General features: G+C 32.1%; 1 protein-coding gene across 2 annotated transcripts; it reads right to left on the bottom strand.

Moving 5' to 3' along the window:
- LOC143069470 (neuroendocrine convertase 2-like) lies at positions 1 to 18,663 on the bottom strand. Of its 2 annotated transcripts, XM_076244119.1 has the most exons (16): positions 18,388 to 18,662; positions 15,728 to 15,844; positions 14,902 to 14,982; positions 13,321 to 13,449; positions 12,296 to 12,360; positions 11,635 to 11,723; positions 10,685 to 10,857; positions 9,813 to 10,016; positions 8,760 to 8,863; positions 7,324 to 7,433; positions 5,803 to 5,920; positions 3,936 to 4,246; positions 3,227 to 3,283; positions 2,418 to 2,729; positions 1,582 to 1,693; positions 1 to 139 (listed from the first exon to the last, which is right to left on the bottom strand). In XM_076244119.1, the coding sequence occupies exons 1-15, from the start codon at positions 18,616 to 18,618 to the stop codon at positions 1,593 to 1,595; spliced, it is 2,202 nt and encodes a 733-aa protein (XP_076100234.1). In that variant the 5' UTR covers positions 18,619 to 18,662; the 3' UTR covers positions 1 to 139; positions 1,582 to 1,592. The 2 variants fall into 2 exon arrangements, with proteins under 2 accessions (XP_076100234.1, XP_076100235.1); XM_076244120.1 differs by lacking the exon at positions 14,902 to 14,982 and having other exon boundaries at positions 18,388 to 18,663.
- Positions 18,664 to 20,808: the final 2,145 nt, after the last annotated feature.

Raw genomic sequence — 20,808 nt, 5'->3', positions numbered from 1 at the left:
GTAATATGTTTCCTTTAATGTAGAAATAAGGATTTGTTTAATATAACACCGTACCCGTCTACAATATACTGCATTAATCACTGGAAACTGTTTCCTGTTATATAATCCTTATAGTTCTGTTTTTTTCTTCCTGTCATATCTAGAAATGAATAAAAAAAAATGTATGTCTTATAATTACAGTATACTTTGCTTAGAATAACCGACTAAGTATAATAGGAATGTTTTTTTTTTGTTGGAGTTTTGTTTGGTGGTGTACATGTTTCATTGATGTTTACCTTATCTACAGATTTATTCATATGGTCTTACTTTGTACAATTTATAGAATTTGAAATGAGTGTTAACTTTTCTACATTGATAAATGTTTCTTTGTGAAAGTTATTTTCCAATGAAGCAAGCTAACCTAGAAATATTCTCATCATTGAAGAATACAATTCGACGGTCTTCATTCGAATGTACACGGCATAATAATTTTTTATGATAATAGATCAGACTGACAATTGCTTTTAAAAACAAAACAAAGCAGGGGAAGAATATCCTGAAAAGATTCCAAATTTACAAAAGAGAAATCTATAACGCCATACCAATATAACATCACCATAAGAAACAGGTGCCCCTGGAGCAAAAAATAAAATAATAAAAAAAAAAATAATATCTATTTTATTACTCGTACGGTAAAAACTACAAGTCGCACAATTATCTGCATAAGTTTTTTTACCAAATTCTTTGAAACAATCGTCTTTCTCGTGTTGTTACAGCTTTAATAATATAACTTTGTTCTTTAAAACATTCAGACGAATAGTTGAAAGATAAATGTAAAAAGTTTGAGCTCGTCACATGCCTCTCTCAATAGGTATCACACGATTGATTGTGACTATTATAAGAGAGAGGGAGACAATCAAGGATCATTATCAGCCCTCAACATGCTCATGTCAGGAATTTAATGTCAGTGGTTGTCGTCTGTTTATCTAGTTCAAAAGTGTTTCTCGTATTTTCGTTTTTATGTAGATTAGACCGTTGGTTTTCCCATTTAAATGGGTTTACACTAGTGATTTGGGGCCCCTGATAGCTTGTTGTTCGGTGTGAACATAAACTCCGTGTTGAAGACCGTTTCCTGAGCTATCATGGTTTACTTTTTAAATTGTGACTTGGATGGAGAGTGGTCTCATTGACACTTCTGGCATCTTCCTATATCTATAGACTAAAAAAAGGACATAAAAAAGAAGTAAAATTTGACCTTACTTGTCGTCCTATTTGTTTTTTAACACCGGATAGAGGATAGCTTGAAGCGGTTGTTATGCTAAACAGATCGATCAGGCGTTTATTTAGTAATACATTTAAATTAAATTAGCGGACACAAGCTATTTGAATGTGAAAGAAGTCTAAACGGCAATTGTTATAACGGAACTGTACATAGACAATTTTACTTTTTACTAAGGATTGTTGACCCAATTTGAAACTATTATTATTGAATTCGGACAACACTTAAATAAGCGTTGAGTCATATTTATTACTATTACTAATATTAAGCAACTTAACTTCAGCACGTTCATATTGTAGACGAATAGTGAATGTAATACTAACTTTTTAAGTCTCTATTTTGTTGCATAAGTAACAAACACTACCCCAGCAATGGAGATAATTGTAATAAACACTCCAACACCTCTGCTTATTATAGTGCCATTGGTATCGTTAACTGAAAATTTCATGGAATATATATAAATAATCATTGATTTCATTAGAATACAAGCTGCGTACATTACAGAAAAAATTGTTGGTATGAGGAAAACGTATCTGAAATAAAAAAATCATTACGCATTTAGGAGAGCTAACAAAAAGAACGCCACAGGATACAACACGTCGTGTAAAACAGGGTCTGCGCTCTCTCTTTCTCAAACCAACCTCGAAAATTCCACACCCAGAACGATTCCATTATAACATGATACATATGTACAAACATGTACAAATACAGGTAAACCTATCTAAATTCATTCATATAATTTCACACGTATGAATAAAGGCAACAGTAGTATACCGCAGTTGCAATTTAAAACTGATGAAATACCATTTTGAAAAATAAATGTCTTCGGATAGAATGGTAAACTATAATTTCTTACTTTAATTGAAACTTTGTTTTACAGACTGACAGTAATATGGCAACATTAAAACTGCGCAACACGAACCCTACCTCTATTGTTTAAGATGTTAGGTTATGTTAAAAGTTAAGTAGATCCTGCTCTGAAAATGACACGCGTTGAGTGGAGACTGTTATTATTTAAATTCTGGGACAATTCATGTGAGATCGGTTCGATTTCTTTTTAACTGGATGTTGTTATCAAACTCCAGTATTCCTGAAAAGCAATATACCGCATAATTGAAATTCATTTTTTTTGTACCTAAAATATACTATCAGTACTTACAAGTAGCCATTGTGCTTGTTATAACTTTTTCTTTTGTATGTCTTGGTGTAGCTGTTTGTGTTGTGTGCATCAATGTCGTTTCAGTTATATCCCTTGATGTTGGAACGAACGTTGTTATGTCTGTTTGATGTTCAATTGTTTGGAAAATTGTACTGCTCTGCGTTGTAGATGCACTAGTAACTTTAGTAGTTTGAACTGTTATGGTGCTTTGAGTTGTAGGTTCAGTTGATACCTCGTTCTTCAACTCATTGGTCGTAATGATATCTTGTGTTGTGCTTTCTGATAAAATTGCGGAAGTTGTGGCTTCAGTGCCTACGAAGATATCTCAAAGTCAAAACAATCATTTTAAAAATATCGGAATTATATATGCAATTTAAAAACAATGTAGCTGCTGCGAAATGTTTTATGTGAATGTATATGATGAAAGTCATTCGTGAAAATTTGGTTTTAATTTCAATGAAATGACTTAATTACATGGAATTTATTTCTGAACAAATATTTATGAAAGTTATGCCATAATATTCTAAACTAAATATTTTTAGTAAATCGATACTAATGAATGTAATGATCGATATTCAAATATAAGTAAATACTAGTAGGAAATAAAGACTGTTGTTGTTTTCAAGATGAAAGCATTAAATCTAGATTTCTTTTCTCAAACGGTTATTAGTATATGAATTTCGCTTTTTAAATCTAACAATTGTTTTGACATTTTGCACCAATAACAAATGGATTTATATATTACACATATGTATGTAAACAATTTAAGATTAATTTTCAGTTTGTCTTGTATTGTATTAGTTACTTACTTGGCCATGGATCTACAGAAGTTCCATAAAGCGTGAGAGACCAGCTGTCTAACGAAACTAAAATTATATAAAACAAGATTAAATTCAGTGCAATATGAATTCAGGAACACAATACACTTGCCTTGAATAAATATCTGTCAATAATTCATAGTTTTGCAACTCCAAATGATATAATATTACTCCATTGTTGTCGTGTGTGCTCGCATAGCAAAATATTATTTGTGAGCTTGTTGTAGGTTATTCATTTTTTTGTTTTATTCATATGTGGCTTCCTTAATGGATTATTATTCATCCTTTTTCCGAGTAATTCACTGATTAGAAGTATTCAAAATCATTCCTGTATATATGTTATGTATGTCCATATAAGCAAGCATTATTTATCAATAATAATTCATTTCGTCGTTTTCACAGCTGTCCTTAAAATGTAGTAGCAAAAAGTAAAATTACAAAAATACAGAACTCCGAGGAAAATTTAAAAAGTCTGTAATCAAATGACAAAACCAGAGGCTCAAACACATCAAACGAATTGATAACAACTGTCATAGTCATGGAACAGGCAGATTCTTATATGGAAAATGGTGGATTAAATTTACACTACACTTTTTGACGTTGACCTTGATCATTTATAATCTATGAACAGCAAGGACACAGAAAGATGTTTCATGCTTAAAAATCCGAAACGATGCGATTAAAACTATATTTTTATTACCAGTTATAATATCATTGATGTACGAACTAATTTCTAGGCTCCAACTTCCAATTGGATTTTCCTTCCAAAAATGTACCGACATAAAGGTCCAGATTAGAGTCCCTGCTGGTTCGTTATCAACAGCATCATTATACCTGTAGTGTAATAGATGACTTCTGGTACCAGATGGAGATACCAAATACAACTGTGTTACACCTCTGAAGCCTGTGTACGAGAAGGTAATATGAGCCAACACGTGCTCAAGATAGTTTAGAGATGAACAGTCACCAGACGTTATAGTAATAGAATCAGATGCCGAGGTATTGGTACTCCTATAATGAAAATACGAAATATACTTTTACTACGGAGATTCTGATTGACATTAAAGTCAAATTGTTTGAATGTAAGACGTTCTGCCGACATGGAGTGCTTGGATAGCATAAATTGCTATTACAACAAAATAATACATGTTTATTACCTTTACTACCAGTTTAGAACCATTATACAGAGCGATTACTACAATGTACATGTATATGCTTCTGTAACATTTTATCGCAAAGAACGGGATTGAAATGAACATTTAACAACAGACATTAACAAACTAATAGAATAGAAAACAAAAACAAAAACGTAAAAGAAAATCAAGATAGAGATCAATGAGCGACGAACAATAATCTCAAGAATGTTTACTGTTATGATTAAAATTAACTGCTTATACATGAGATCATTCAATAGATAATAAATACCTCACAACACTGTTATAAGACAAATAAAAAGTAAAATCACAAAAATACTGAACTCAGAGGAAAATCCAATCGGAAAGTCCATAATCACATGGCAAAATCAAATGACAATAGTTATCAAAAGTATCAGGATTATAATTTAGTACGCCAAACGCGCGTTTCGTCTACATAAGACTCACCAGTGACGCTCATATCAAAATAGTTATAAAGCCAAACAAGTACAAAGTTGAAGTGCAAAACACATCAAAAACGAATGGACAAGAACTGTCATATTCCCGACTTGGTACAGGCATTTTCAAATGTTGAAAATGGTGAATTAAACCTGGTTTTATAGCGCTAACCCTCTCACTTTGATGACAGTCTCGTCGAATTCCGTTATATTTACAATGATGCGTCCGTGCACTTAATAAATAAATCTGATTGTTTGAAAAACAATAAATTGCGTCGGGAAACGTGTGGTGTCAAGAAAAAAGCCAGAGGGTTGGGTTTACAAATTATGAAGGAAAGGACATGCACAAACGCAATCTAGAAATATTTTTCTTTTTTAATTTTAATATTGAACAATTGTATACAATGCCGTAATTTTATTGTTAAATTTTTCTTTTTTTTACCGGCCGTTGTAAAGTGAGCACAAAATGTTTAAAAAGCTTTTGATGTCATTTCCTCCCTCTATTTTTTCATATAAATTAAAATAATAAACTTTTGATGACCTTTTGTATACTCCCAAAAACCATTTAAGCCCTTTTTTGAATATTTATTTTGTTTTGGTCTTGTATGACGCAATGGAGTATTTAAAACACATCATTTATGGTATAGCAATTACCGACAGACAAGACTAGTGGGTATCATTTTATTAGTTAATCATAGTTTACACGAACGTTTCTTTAATAGAAAAAGGAAGAAGTGGTATTGGTGCCAATGTTACAACTATTCATCCAAGTCACAATTAATAAAAGTAAACGAGTATAGGTCAAGGTACGGTCTGTAGATTTGTATCTTTTTTTCTTAATTTTAATAAATAGGATTTGATTGCTATAGATTTCCTACTAAATGTTCTCTTAACGATTTAATTGATAGCAAATTAACAAAACCAGCCATACGCAGTAAGAAAAAAAAACCCATATCACTTTATTGTAAATACTCACAACGCTGGAGAACTTGTATATGAACGGCACGTTTGTTGAATTGGAACTGTTACCCAATGTTTTCCGTACTTTACCATAGCTTCCGCATCCAGCAGACCAAAACCTAGAACCTGGCTAACTATCAATATAAAAAACAAAAAATAATATATTTGAAGAATATGCAATTAATCAGTCAATTTAAAAAAAGTTTGAAATAGAAAAATAATCATTTGTGGATTTTGTTTTCACATATATCATTCCTTCGTAAATTTTACGGACGACATCACGATTTAGTTGACTGTTACGGAATATCCGCTTCACATATGATATTGGATATGCTCCTTATGTCGAAACTACAATCCCGTGACCTTTCCACGAATGTAACATACCGAATTAGAATGTTAACCGGGCTTGTAATCAATTGTAATGAGCAGCACAATTAACGCCACATGTGTAGCAGGATTTGTTTAGCAACTGGTGCAACTGAGAACAAATAGGTTTTGGTTTGGTTAGTGTTGCTTAGTCTTTAGTTTTCTGTGTTGGGTCTTGTGTACTTTATTTTGTTTGTCTGTCATTTTCTCTTTTAGCCATGACGTTGTCATTCTATTATCAACCTATGAGTTTGTATGTCCCTCTGATATCTTTTGCCACTCTATTGATGTCTCAAAATGTCGAAATTAATTATTGTACGGTTGTCCTGTTATAAGATCAAATTGTATGAAATAAGTACAATGCAATACGAAATGTATTTCAAGTTGTATGATTAGTTCATAAAGATAACAAGCATTTAACGGAATAGACAAAATTTCACTCATTAAAAAATACCTACAAGGGTTTTGCAAATTGTGTCACCAGTTTTAATTTTATGTTGGGTTTTGAAAACTAAAATTTCGGATAAAAGAGAGGATTTAATCTTCCCAATTTTGAACTTTCCATTTAGCATCATTATAGGAGCGCATGAATACAGACTACATATCTGCCAGTTTATTTGATATTCATACCATGCTTTCCTCCAGGAAGGTAGCTGCTTACAAGGAAGATATTTAAACAAGAGTTCTAAGTGAGGAAGTTAAAATCAACGCTTTATTAATTATACGGACGATACCATGAGCTGGTTGAGTGTTTTAGAATATATGTTTGACAGATGATGATGGATATGTTTCAATTGTCAAAACAACAATCCTGTTCCCCTTTATCACCGGGTCTGTACTTATATGAGCAAAACGACGAGTGCCACATGTGGATGAAATTCTGCTTGACCTTTCGGAGATCCAGGAATCACGCAGAGTGTTTCGTTTGATTTGTGTTTAACAGTCGTTTGTTTTCTATGTTGTGCTTTGTGTGCGGTTCTATGTCTGTTTGTCTTTGTCGTGTTTAGGCATGGCAATGTCAATTTATTATCAACTAACGAGGGTTTATGTCCTTTCAGTATACTTTGCCTTTGGTTTAAAACTAAATAATCCTTTTTTGAACTTTGGTTTTTGTTTGGATAGTCTGAGAGCTTTTTTTTTATTTATTATTATTTTCCCCTGAGAAACTCACATTCTTTATTTGCCCCGTTGATAGACCATTCAGAGTACGTGTCATTAAAACCATTCCTGTTTGATGTGAAAACAATCAGATGTTGTATATCTCTCCAGGTCAGGTTTGGACTGGCAATATAAATATAAAGACAATAATCTACACAACTGAGGGTAAACGTAGCAACATTGCTTTACAATTTAAATATCATTGAAGATACTCTGTTTAGAAAACATGTACCGAGAATACACTTTAACAAAATATAAATGTTATGCTTTAGAGATATTTTTGATTATATGCGACATAATATTAATACCAGTAAATGATCCATATTCAGTCTGGCATGTAGAAACAAAAACCATGATCGGCACTGTATGCTATACAAAGAATGTTATGATATGTCATAAAATGGAAAATGGAAATGGGGAATGTGTCAAAGAGACAACAACCCGACCAAATAAAAAACAACAGCAGAGGGTCACCAACAGGTCTTCAATGTAGCGAGAAATTCCCGCACCCGGAGCGTCCTTCAGCTGGCCCCTAAACAAATATATGCTAGTCCAGTGATAATGAACGCCATACTAATTTCCAAACTGTACACAAGAAACTAAAATTAAAATAATACAAGACTAACAAAGGCCAGAGGCTCCTGACTTGGGACAGGCGCAAAAATGCGGCGGGGTTAAACATGTTTGTGAGATCTCAACCCTCCCCTATACCTCTAACCAATGTCTGTCATAATAAGCTAATGAAACTAGCAGTTATATGTTTACTTTACTGATTCCCATGAACTGTTGAATCACAATTACTTTGTGCAATGAATACTCGATTTGCATTTGACTGCTCAAGTATCAACTACTGTATTGTATGTACTAAATGCGTCAAATAAATGTATTGTATACTTTTATACCGATTAAATTATTTCGATCAGTGGTGACGATACTGCTTTGCAAAATGATACAGTTATAGTCATTTTATGCAATATTCTGGGAGAACTGCATGTAATTGACATTATTTACCAAACCCAACTGACATCAAAGTTTTTTACCTAAATTATACAAGTAAAAGCACGCGACGTTTTGTTTGGTGAATATATCTTTCTGCAGATTATTATTCTAAGTTATTCAAATTCCCATTCATAAAAAAAAAACTATTAAAGTTTTATTAATATGGAGTTAAGGAATATATTGACTTGTATTAACCTCATACAAAGGCTACAATTGTTATATTCTTAATTTCCGTCCATATGTTTGTCAAAATAGTCCGTGCATAGAATTACTTTACACAGGTCCGTAACGATACCTTATATTGCTCATTTAGTGGAATTATGCGCGTTTGTTTAAACAAGAATGTCAACTATTGCAGAAGCATGCGGTGAATATGGAATCACACAGCAGCACTAGTTACATGTGACGATACTTATATGAGCAACAAAAAAAAGATCAAAATGTATTTACTTAGCCTCTAGGGTGAGGGCAGCAATACCAGTGGCTATTGGTGCGGCATATGACGTTCCTTGGACACCCTCGGTTTTACATCCTGATGCTGTTGTTGTTGTAGTCTAAAAAAAAAACCAGTTTTTATCTACCTTAGATACATTAGCTGTTCTATGTTTTTGTTCTACTTACAATGAAATGTTTATACTACACTGACTACATTTACGGGAGTGTACAGGAACTGTACACACACAAAACTATGATGAGGAAATGTTAGAAATGACAAATATATTGGACACCATCACGAATAGGTTGATCTATTCAATTGGCCTGTGTCTAAATAAGTGAAATTTTACCAGGTCTTTGTTTATGTTTTGTTTATGATATCTCGTCGTAAATTGATGCAAAGTGTTCGTTGTTATTCTGTGGTTAACATATTGTAATGTATTATTTTGCTATTATCTATGTTTTTCTCTGTGCTGGGTGTTCTTGCGATTAATTATACTGAATTCCTGTCATGTCATGTTGCCATTTTAGCGGTATTTTCATCATTGCCATATAAATGATATAAGTGGGAATGTTGACTAGCCATGAAACCAGATTAAAAAACAACCATATTTTCTTCAAATGTCCTGTACTAATTCAGGAATATGGCAAATGTTCGTTTCTAAATGTTTCTATGTATGTAGAAGTTTGTTTTTGTTGCACTTCAGTGTTTCTGTCGTTACGTTGTTGTCCTCATACAGTAGAGCGGCATACTATTTTTTTTAACTCACACAAGTTAATACATCTTGAAAACAAAGGAAAAGAAAAACCTCACAGAAGTCAAGTATCGAGATAGAATCTGTATATGAATGTTTATTTACTGGTTTTTAAATCATGGTTGCATCAAAATAAATACTACAGTGAGCCAAAGTATAGAAGATGTTATCTTATCAGTAAATATTGGTGTATGCAATAAAGAATAGGAAATTGATTCAGGACATAATTTGATTAACCAGAAATACACTTTTGCAGGGAATTAAGTTCTCACAATTTTGATAACCTTTTACCCATGCACAACATAAGACTTGCCATAAATCTGTCATCTTCACTTCCACCATACGCTGCAGCTAAAGCAGGAGCACAAACCTCAGAATACCATGCATTTTTACCAATTTGTACACCAGTGATGGCGACAGTATATATACTGTTGGCATAGCCGTCAGCATTACAATTGTCTGCCGTACCTCCGTTACCTGCAGCCCATATGTAAATAGAACCTTTTCCATTCCTTCCCTTTCATATTAATAAATGAGAAAAATTTTGGATAATCACCTTGTGCAATATAAAATAATGAGATGTGGTATGATTGTGAGACAAACATATGAAATATCATTTATTTATTTTCCCCATTGTATGTTCTATTGCTCGTTGTCCGAAACATTTATCTTATTTTATTTTCTGCTTTTAGTACTTTAAGTCTGATAAAGGTTTAGATCCTTTATTATATTTTGATTATGCTTTCAGGATTTTATGAAGGGAATTTGGACCCAACATATGTTTCAACTAGTATATAAAATGCTCCGGGTAATACATGTAAAAATGACACCAGCAACTTTCATAAAATATATTTGAATTATCAATCGTGTTTATTTAAATGGCGTTTTCAGGAGAAAAAACGCATACTGTCTAAGTTGTATTGTTGTTGCAATGTATAATCGTGGCCTAAATATTATGAATTCATATTGTAGTCACTCGCTTTCAGTTTTAACACTCATACTGTTTTATCTTTATTGTGGTTGCACTGTATAATCCTTGTCTATATATGATTGATTCATATTATAGTCAACAACATACTCTGACAATTATATAGACTTCAATGTATACCGCATAGCTAAACGGACACCTTACACTTTGGCAAGAGTTAAACATCCTTTATATATACATCAGATATATAAACTTACATTAGTTACTCCATTCTGCAGTGCTACCTTTGTGATTGGACCGGGTTCTTCGAAACCAGTTAGCTCTCCTGGTCCCCAGCTGTTGCTATATATATCAATCTTTGAAATATAGTGATTTAAAGCTTGGGCTTCATCTGAATCTAACAAAGCGCTATCACCTAAAATCCGAATTCCTGTAAATCAAATTATATCATTGTTAAGATGTAAAATGATTATTTATCATCATGATCATACCGTCTTGCTTTTGTTAATATTTATTAACCGAGATATCAAGAAATATTACAGCAAAATTCTGTTAAGAACGGATACACAGAAAAAAAACCGCTGATTCCGTTAAATATATTGTAGTTTATTATAATTATTTTCTACATTTTGTTTCTGTTAGGTGTTCTTAGCTTGTTTGTAATGAAAACCATGTTTTCAGATCTAAAAAATGGAAGATATAATACAACACTAAATATATCATAGCAGGCTGGCCTTTTAAGTTTGAATTCACTCAAATGGAAAATATAACTTACCACTCGACAAATACCAATGAAATAATTATACATCTGTAAAATCCCAAGGTAAATAAACCAAAAAAAAAAATGTGTATAATTTAAAAAGGCTAAATATGTAAAGCCATGGCTGGACAGTGAACTTATTTGCATAAGAGCTATATATGTATTTATATGATTTACTCGTTTTAAAATGAGTGTGAACAAGTTCTTAGTTACAACCCGTAATTAACTCTAGATTTTCCAAGAGAAATTCGACTGGAATGCAGATTTTATTGAAATTCAACAAGCAAGACACGTTTACCAAATAACAAGTTATTTTTCATCTTTTCAGTATACTTATAGTCCGAGAGAAAATCTTCTTAAAACTGCCAGTACTGAATCATTGGCCATCGCTGTAAGGTTATACAAAACGTTATTTTGTAACTTTAAAAAACCTCAAAGCAAACTTACCAATAAGAGTACAGCTAAATGCCACACCAACTACACATATATTGTTGTCTTTAACTGCACCTATTAAGCCACTACATTCTGTGCCGTGACTAAAATAAGACAAATACCTATACTGTAATGATGAAATCATAGTACTAATTAAATCACACGTAATATGAAAGCAAATGACAAAACAAAGATTGCAAGTTGTATTTGGCTACAAAGATCTGTGTTTTTCAAACTTTGTTATTTGCCAATGATTTTCAAAACGCTTTAACCAAAATATAATAAAAAACTAAAAGTTAATATAGTTATATTCAATATTTTGCATAGCGTTATAAGTCATATTACAAGATTTAAAAAATCTAAATTTGACTTAAAACTTGCAAATGATTTGTCAGCACAGCAAAATCACCTATATAGGATCCCTACAGCTATAACTGAACTATATTTTGAATCAGATGATTATGATTATTCCTAGATTTGACATTGTGTCAAAGATTATAATCCGTCTTTAGCGTGATGATAATATTTAATTCCTGTATCCCATGTGATGATAGATATTATATTTAAACTTGTATATGTCATTATGAGAAGGATTATTACCTCTTCCCGGCATCACTATGAGGGTTTCATGATAAGGATTATTAATGTTTTTCATCTTTAAGTTTAGGATTTTTACCTGTTTCCACCTTCATGACGAGGATCATCATCATAGTCATAAAAATCTTTATCACTGACAGTGTCCTGTGCGGTATGAAAACAAAAACATTATGGATAAAAAACATTCTTTACTGGATACAAATCAATGTTAACAAAGTTGAATGAATTTTACTTACTACCTGAACATAATTAGATGCACAAACGGTCACCGAAAAGCTCACAGAAATGATTACAGATGTATACTTTACATATAACAAACTTTTGAACTGAATTTTACTGTGCGTAATATTGTGTGTTTGTTTGTCTACAGTGCCTAAAGGTACAGGGTGGGGTTGAAATCTAAAAAAAAAAACATGATTAACTGTGCCGCATTTTTGCACCTTTCCCAAGTCAGGAGCCTATTGCCTTTGTTAGTCTTGTATAATTTTTAATTTTAGTTTCTTGTGTATATTTCGGAGTTAAGTATGAATTCACTGAACTAGTATACAGTTTTGTTTAGGAAAAAGCTTAAGCACGCCTCCGGTTGCGGGAGTTTCTCGCTAGGTTGAAGATCCATTGGTGGGCGGGTTGTTGTCTCTTTGACACATTCACCATTTCCATTCTCAATCTTATTGTTTATTGTAAATAGTCCAAGGTATTTACGACAGGAATTTTGACTGACTGGTACTTTGGATGAGTGGACCAACATGAGAACTGTATTCTCATATTATATAGTCGTACATTGAGGTGTTGTTCTATAAATATTTTTTTATCTTCGAATCTGTCAACATTCAATCATGTTCAATCGGATATACTTCGTTTCAGTATCTTAATTTACAATGACTAATGTTAATAAATAAAGACAGTATGAACCTGTTCGAAATTCATAAATCGATTGAGAAAAACACAAATCCAGGTTACAAACTAAAACTGAGGGAAATACATCAAATATAAGAGAAGAACTACGACACAACAGAAAAATGAATCACATACAGAAACGAACTATAATATAACAATGGCAATGATCCTGACGTGGTGTAGGACATCAATAAAACAGCATCTTACGACATTAGCAGCAAGATCAAGATGGTCTGTCTGTAAACCATCATCCAACACCGCTATAGTAATACCCATACCAGAGTAACCATCCGCCCATGCTTTGTCAACTTTCATTGATGGGGAAACATCACCATTCTGAAATAGAAGTTGATAGTTCCAATTCTTACACAATACCCGACGAAATCATATTTATTAGAATGTAGGAACATATATATAGCGTTCACCATTACAAGTTAATCACAAGTGAGTCGATTGTTCATTTACATCATATTCATTTGTGGAACTTCCAAAATTAGAACATGTTTAGATTCAGTAGAAAAAAAATCAAAACATGTCTATATTCTTTTTTGAAGGTTTGGATCTTCAATCATTCTACCCTCAGGCTGAAGAGATATACGTTGTCGACATAAATCCGCATAAAATGCAGTAAGATTGGAACCGTCATTGTTATCATGTCAAATGTAGGAATCAACGATTTTTACGAAAGGATTCAGAGTCATTAATCCAATTAGTGCTTCAAGTTTACCTCTCTTATCTGGTGTTTTGTTTTTTCAACATCAGACGTATTAAAGAGGGACGAAAGATACCAGAGGGACAGTCAAGAGGGGCTTACAATACCAGAGAAACATTCATAAGGCTATACAATTTTTGGAGTTTTTCTATATTTAGTTAAAAGTGACACATCCGGGCAAGAAAAAAATCCTTATCACTTAATTGCTTATCACTAATTGAAGTTAAGGTATTTAAAAGACAGTAAACCGTTAAAAAATTATGATGCGTGAACAGAATGTGTATTCAAATTTTAAATCCTCATGTTAATAGATCTGATACCTTATTTATTAATCTATAGCTTTTCAACAAAGTTTTTTAAACCATAATGTGACGGGATTCATCACAGACACCAAGAAGAAGAGATTGTACGCTTACTCATGGGTCAATTTGTCTATGAAAATTTCCCATGAAAACGGAACGTTAGCTATTTCATGTAAAAATACCTAATGTTTTGTAAATGTGCGCACAGTTGATGTTACTTTCCGATTTTTTTTATATTCATATGAAGCAGAATTTATCCAAGGGCTTGTATAAAAGGTAAGCCTAGTCTTTTAATTTCACCTTTCGGTATATTGATGATGTACTGTCTATTAATAATAATATATTCAGTGATAACTTACATTTAATATATCCAAGTGAACTTGATCGTGTTGTTTCTTACTTATAATTTATAACTGTTGATGAAAATGTTCATTAGTTTTGTGAGTCTTTGTTTACTCCTTGATTTTGATTGTTATTGTCTTATTTAAAGCTTTTTGATTAAATGTGAACAAGAAAAATCTTTAAAAATCTAAGCTAAGAATTCGATATATAAAACTAAACTGTTATTGTAGTGTACCAAATTCAAGCGATATGAATATACAGTCATGGGCAACTTATCAGGTCAAGAATTTTTGGCCCTTGCTTCAATAACCAAGAGAGAAAAAAAACATGTGTGTCCCGAAACACAACTCTTGTTTTATTCAAGTAATGGGAATACAATGTATCTGTATAAATTTAAAAATCTCTTGTTAGCATTACAGGTCCGTTACTTACCAAATACCAAAGTTTCGACCATTTTGTATCTAAAGTTCTCGCCCTTCTGGTGTGTGCCTTTTCTTGTGTAACCCAAGAAATCTATAATAGAAATAACACCCATCCAATTAATCAATGAGGGTGTTGAGAAGATTTAGTTTAAACATCAAAAAGTTTATCAACAAAAGTTTTTTCAAGTATATACAAGACATTTAGGAATATCGTGAACATATGAGTTAAGAGAGATTTATGGTCAACTCCCTCAGGCAAAGTTGACTTTAATACAAATAACAAAAACACATCTTCATGTAAATTAAGAAGTGACTCTGCACAATGTCATGCTCGTAACCGTCAAAAGTTGAAAGATGTTTTTAATATAGTCCATTATTTGAACAAAGGAAACATGATAAGAGAATTTCATGGCTTCATTTCAGCTTTACAAGAACAAAACCAAACCATAAAACTAACAAAAACCTGTTAGTTTGTTTAAGTACTGTCGTATGCAATTACAGAATTTAGGTTGTGATTTAATACCTTTCCGTAACTTTTGATATTAAGTCATATCTAGAGTTAATTGAAACAGTATGGTTCATTGCAGAGATGCATGTGACTAATTCACATGACATGTGATAAAATAGTGCATATACATGTATGCGATAATTCTGAATTGTGATTGTATTAATGTAATTTTGAAATGCACAAACAATTCTCCATAATATGTAGTTGATATTTTACAATTTATTTTGAGAAAGTTAAAAAGCTATAAACGTTTATATGTAAAAACTGATTAAATGTTTTCCGATTTCATTTTTCCCATTTAAAAACCATTGCACTTTTTACATCTTACCTCAAGATTTTGTCTCAAGACATTCACATCCGGGTCTTCTCTTAAAGTACTTAATACCTCTTTGGTTTTTGTCTGACGTAATTGAGCAGTGATATACTTTGTTTCCCCAATCCAAAACTAAAATAGTTATATGTTCGTTGTAATTGACAATAAAAATAAAATAAAAACTGTATGTATTATGTGGATTGTCCGAAGGCAGGGGTAAGTAAGTGCCTGTCATGTGGTATAACATGTCATATTCATTATTAGCTTTTGTTTTGTCATTAAGATTAGTATTTGTGTTGAAATTTTGTCACTTGAGGATTCTTTGGAATTATCTTTTAGTATGTGTGGTAATCCTTATTAGAGGCGATCTATTAATTCATTTAAACACATTTGCATAGTTGTCTTATTGGCAATCATATCATAACTCCCTATAATATAGGAATGTTAGGTATGGATGTTCTCCATGCGATTGAAGACCAAGAGAAACCAGAGACTTTTATTTTGGTAATTGATGTTTATCTTTACGCAGTATCTTAACTGAGGGGTAAGGACAATAACAAATGTCAAAAGGATGATAAAAAACATAAATAATAGTTCAAAAGTTGGTTTTCAAAATGTTTAATCACTTTTTTAATACTCAATCAATTAGTAATTTGTAGGAATTATCAATTAAAATTCATAGTTTTCAATGATTATCTGCGTTGTTTTAAATCTGAATTTTATTTAATCTAAATATTTGCTTTAATCTGTAAATAATGAGGGATTTCACAAAACATATAATTTTCACATATTTCATTACTTATATACTTAAGCGGTTGTTAAACCATTAAATCTGTAGATATCTTTTTTTTCATATAAAAACAGGAAAGGGGATACGTTCAAAAGTAGAAAGTCAAGAAAACTGTAAACGACATGGTTGCAAAAAAGTAAAATCACAAAAATACTGAACTCAGACGAAAATCAATTCGGAAAGTCCATAATCACATGGCAAAATCAAATAACAAAACACATAAAAAACGAATGAACAAGAACTGTCATATTCCTGACTTGGTACAGGCATATTCAAATGCAGAAAATGGTGGATTAAATCTGGTTTTATAGCGCTAACCCTCTCGCAGTGAACAGGTTCACAATCAATACTACACAGAAAGTTACGTATCTTGAGTAAACCTAAAGACATGTGACATGCTCATTGATGGCAGTATCATATGTATACAGTTCAAATGATCTGCGTTTAAATTGTGATATAAACTGAATTTTATACAAAGTTTAATGTTATCGTATTTTCTGCTCAATTGATTTTTACAAAAAAGTATAAATCACAACAAAGTAACACGATCATACTTTTGAATATTAAATTACAAAAGTACTTGTGCGTGGGATTTAAACGGGTAGAGTCCTTTTTGTTATTTTATAATTGTTATGAAATATTTTCACTGAAATGCACTTGAAAAGTTTACTTTATGGTAGAAGAGTACATACACTCGAAGTTTCGTTTCTTTTGGCAATTGTATTACCGTTTTGTTTTGTCTACTCGTCTAACCATTTCACTAGTATACTCCATGCCTAATTTGTAGACAAATTGATAACATGCATAAGACAAGTCAAGTTTTTGGAAGAGATAAATTATACTTTTTAAACACATTTTTTTCCAGTAATGAGATGTTAGAATATTTGATTGACAACACATTTCTTGCGTTTGAAGGACGTATTTTTCACAAATGAAACAAACGATCAGCATTCAATTGACTTAGTATACTCCTCTTCTCGAAGAACTCGTACTTCTTACGAAAAATACTTTAATAGATGAAAGATAAAAACCATCATTTCCCATTTAACGTCACGTTACGCTATATAAATGATGACCTCCCACTAAATAATCCAAAGCTTGGGACTACTTTAATCACATCTATCACATGAACATTACAATAAAACAAAATAGCACACATCTAAGTAATTCTGTCTCATAACTCGACATACATCTAGAAATTTAGAATGACGTTCAATTGAAAACAATACTTTTGGTCAAAATAGATGTTTACAGCTTCGCAACTAATAATATTTCATTTCTTTGTAGTAACATTTTAGCAGCTCAAGAGTTTGCTGGTCATAATTTTCCAGAAAGCGGATTTCTGCTTACGAAGGGTTCGAAATGGTGAAGTCAAACGGACTCAATCTGAAAGTCGCCCTACGAGATATTGTAACTGTTTCATTTTTTTCCCATTCGTTTGATGTGTTTGAGCTTTTGGTTTTGAATTTTACTTTCAGTTTTGTATTATTGAGAGTTTACTTTTTCTACATATTTGTGGACATGATCGAATTTTCGTCGTTTTCGTTTTTTAAATGGCGTTGTCAGGTTGGTTTTAAAAGACCCTGTGGCATTTCCCGCCTTTATTCATCATACTAATAATCCTGGACTTTTAAAAAAAATACACATCAACAAAAGATATCGGAAATCTCAAACTTTCACATAAAACCCATCTGTCTATTTCATTATCAACTCTTAAGAATGCAAAAATTGCGTTTGTAATTTAAACTGGTAAATGTCTCGAGTTTCGTAAGGTCAGGATAACTTTAAAGCAATTTATATATGTGTTTGTACAGTCTTTTGATTTTTCTTTTTGTTTTACCAAATTTAGACACAAAGCATTGTTTACAAAAAAAATTCAACTTACCTGTCCTATGTATTCATATCTATGATATTTTTTATTAAACCATAATAGTGGGTCATCTTCTCTTGTTGTTGTCAAAACTATTCTGTTCGTGAATTCTCCATCCTTTACGTTAACCCTTTTTATTTTTTTCTGAACATTATCCTCTTTTTCGCTAACCAATCTGTCAACATGCTCTAATCCGCTAATCCGATAATTAATGTGTATCAATACAATGACAAATAAGACTTTCATTACAGGAATTGTTCAGCACACTTAAAATTTTAACTTATAATAGGAGAAGGATGGTTCAGTTTTGAAGGGAAGAACTAGTCCGTGAAATAATGATTGTTTTGTGTGTAAATCCCTTTAAAAGTTACATATTTTATAATTGATAGGAGGTTACTTCATTCTATTGGTGTGTATTAATAGAACATTTAGGCCTTTTATTTGTATAACTTTTAACGTAATTATTTTCTACATATAAAAATGTCTGTACCAATTCAGGAATATGACAGTTGTTGTCCAATCGTTTGATGTGTTTTCCATTTGATTAGGGACTTTCCATTTTGAATTTTCCTGGGTGTTCAGTATTTTTGTGATTTGAATTTTTATACATATCACATTCAACCGTTTTATTTTTGACTTTGGCATCCTGAAACAGATGAGATTCAATGTGCGATTTGGACATAATTTTTATTCTTCAGTTTATCAGTGATGTTTCTATATGTTTTATTTTATTTACCTTGATATTTATAGTTAATTTTAACTTACAGAGAAACTGAAAACTGTATATATCATCAACGACAAAAAAAACATTCTGTTGACGTCATTGTCAACTGCATGTTGTTTTTATCTTCTCTTTCGTTGTCGTCTCTGTAAGATTAATCTTATTGTTGTTTGAATATTGTTTTATTAAATTATGATGTATATCTGTGATGTATGTTTACCCAGTTTTGACTGCTGGATCCAAATAATTGTCATCATATAATCTATCATGTATGTTGTTTAAACATTTTTTTCAATACAATAGAAATATTTTTTGACCTTTTTACCTATTGTGTCTGTTTGTTTTGTTCACGCATCGGTGACACTATAATGGAATTTGATGCGACTGTCATACAAGTGACAGGTTTAGCTAGCTATAAAACCAGATTCAATCCACCATTTTCTACATTTGAAAATGCCTGTACCCATTCAGGAATATGACAGTTCTTGTCCATTCGTTTTTTATGCAATTTATTATTTGATTTTGCCATGTAATTATACTCTTCGAATTGATTTTCCTCTGAGTTCAGTATTTTTGTTATTTTACTTTATAGAAATGTAAACAACTGTCACATTATTGAACATGTAGCCAGCTATAACACAAAGTTCCTGTTCCTAGTCAGATATAAGACAAAGTTCCTGTTCCTAGTCAGATATAAGACAAAGTTCCTGTTCCTAGTCAGATATAGGACATTTTTTCCATTGATTGAGAGCGTTTGATTCTGTCAGTTGTTATTGATTGAGAGCGTTTGATTCTGTCAGTTTCCATTGATTGAGAGCGTTTGATTCTGTCAGTTTCCATTGATTGAGAGCGTTTGATTCTGTCAATTTCCATTGATCGAGAGCGTTTGATTCTGTTAGTTTCCATTGATATTCTGTCAGTTTCCATTGATTGAGAGCGTTTGATTCTGTTAGTTTCCATTGGCGTTTGATTCTGTCAGTTTCCATTGATTGATAGCGTTTGATTCTGTCAGTTTCCATTGATTGAGAACGTTTGATTCTGTCAGTTTCCATTGATTGAGAGCGTTTGATTCTGTCAGTTTCTATTGATTGAGAGCGTTTGATTCTGTCAGTTTCCATTGATTGAGAGCGTTTGATTCTGTCAGTTTCCATTGATTGAGAGCGCTTGATTATGTCAGTTTCCATTGATTGAGAGCAGTTGATTCTGTCAGTTTCCATTGATTGAGAGCGTTTGATTCTGTTAGTTTCCATTGATATTCTGTCAGTTTCCATTGATCGAGAGCGTTTGATTCTGTCAGTTTCCATTGATTGAGAGCGTTTGATTCTGTTAGTTTCCATTGATATTCTGTCAGTTTCCATTGATTGAGAGCGTTTGATTCTGTCAGTTTCCATTGATTGAGAGCGTTTGATTCTGTCAGTTTCCATTGATTGAGAGCGCTTGATTCTGTCAGTTTCCATTGATTGAGAGCGTTTGATTCTGTCAGTTTCCATTGATTGAGAGCGTTTGATTCTGTTAGTTTCCATTGATTTTCTATCAGTTTCCATTGATTGAGAGCGTTTGATTCTGTCCGTTGTTATTGGCCTCCTCCTTTTTGTATTTGCATAGGAGTACGTCTTGTTTTGTTTTTTTTGGCATAGGAGTACGTCTTGTTTTGTTTGGTTTTTTAGATATTATATTGAAGTCTTACAGACATACATATATATATGTACATATCA

This window comes from Mytilus galloprovincialis, chromosome 3 (genome assembly GCF_965363235.1).
Source record: "Mytilus galloprovincialis chromosome 3, xbMytGall1.hap1.1, whole genome shotgun sequence".
Taxonomy (NCBI): domain Eukaryota; kingdom Metazoa; phylum Mollusca; class Bivalvia; order Mytilida; family Mytilidae; genus Mytilus; species Mytilus galloprovincialis.
Note: the sequence above shows the minus strand (reverse complement) of the source record. Positions and strands in the feature narration are given on the sequence as shown.

What these genes read in the sequence shown, in the direction of transcription:
- LOC143069470 (XM_076244119.1), bottom strand. Translation starts at nt 18,618, where the DNA reads ATGAAAGTCTTATTTGTCATTGTATTGATACACATTAATTATCGGATT. An exon ending in CAACGGGGCAAATAAAGAAT is followed by an intron (nt 5,921 to 7,323) that starts GTGAGTTTCTCA and finishes TTATATTGATAG; the next exon opens with TTAGCCAGGTTCTAGGTTTT. An exon ending in TATACAAGTTCTCCAGCGTT is followed by an intron (nt 4,247 to 5,802) that starts GTGAGTATTTAC and finishes TTTTCATTATAG; the next exon opens with GAGTACCAATACCTCGGCAT.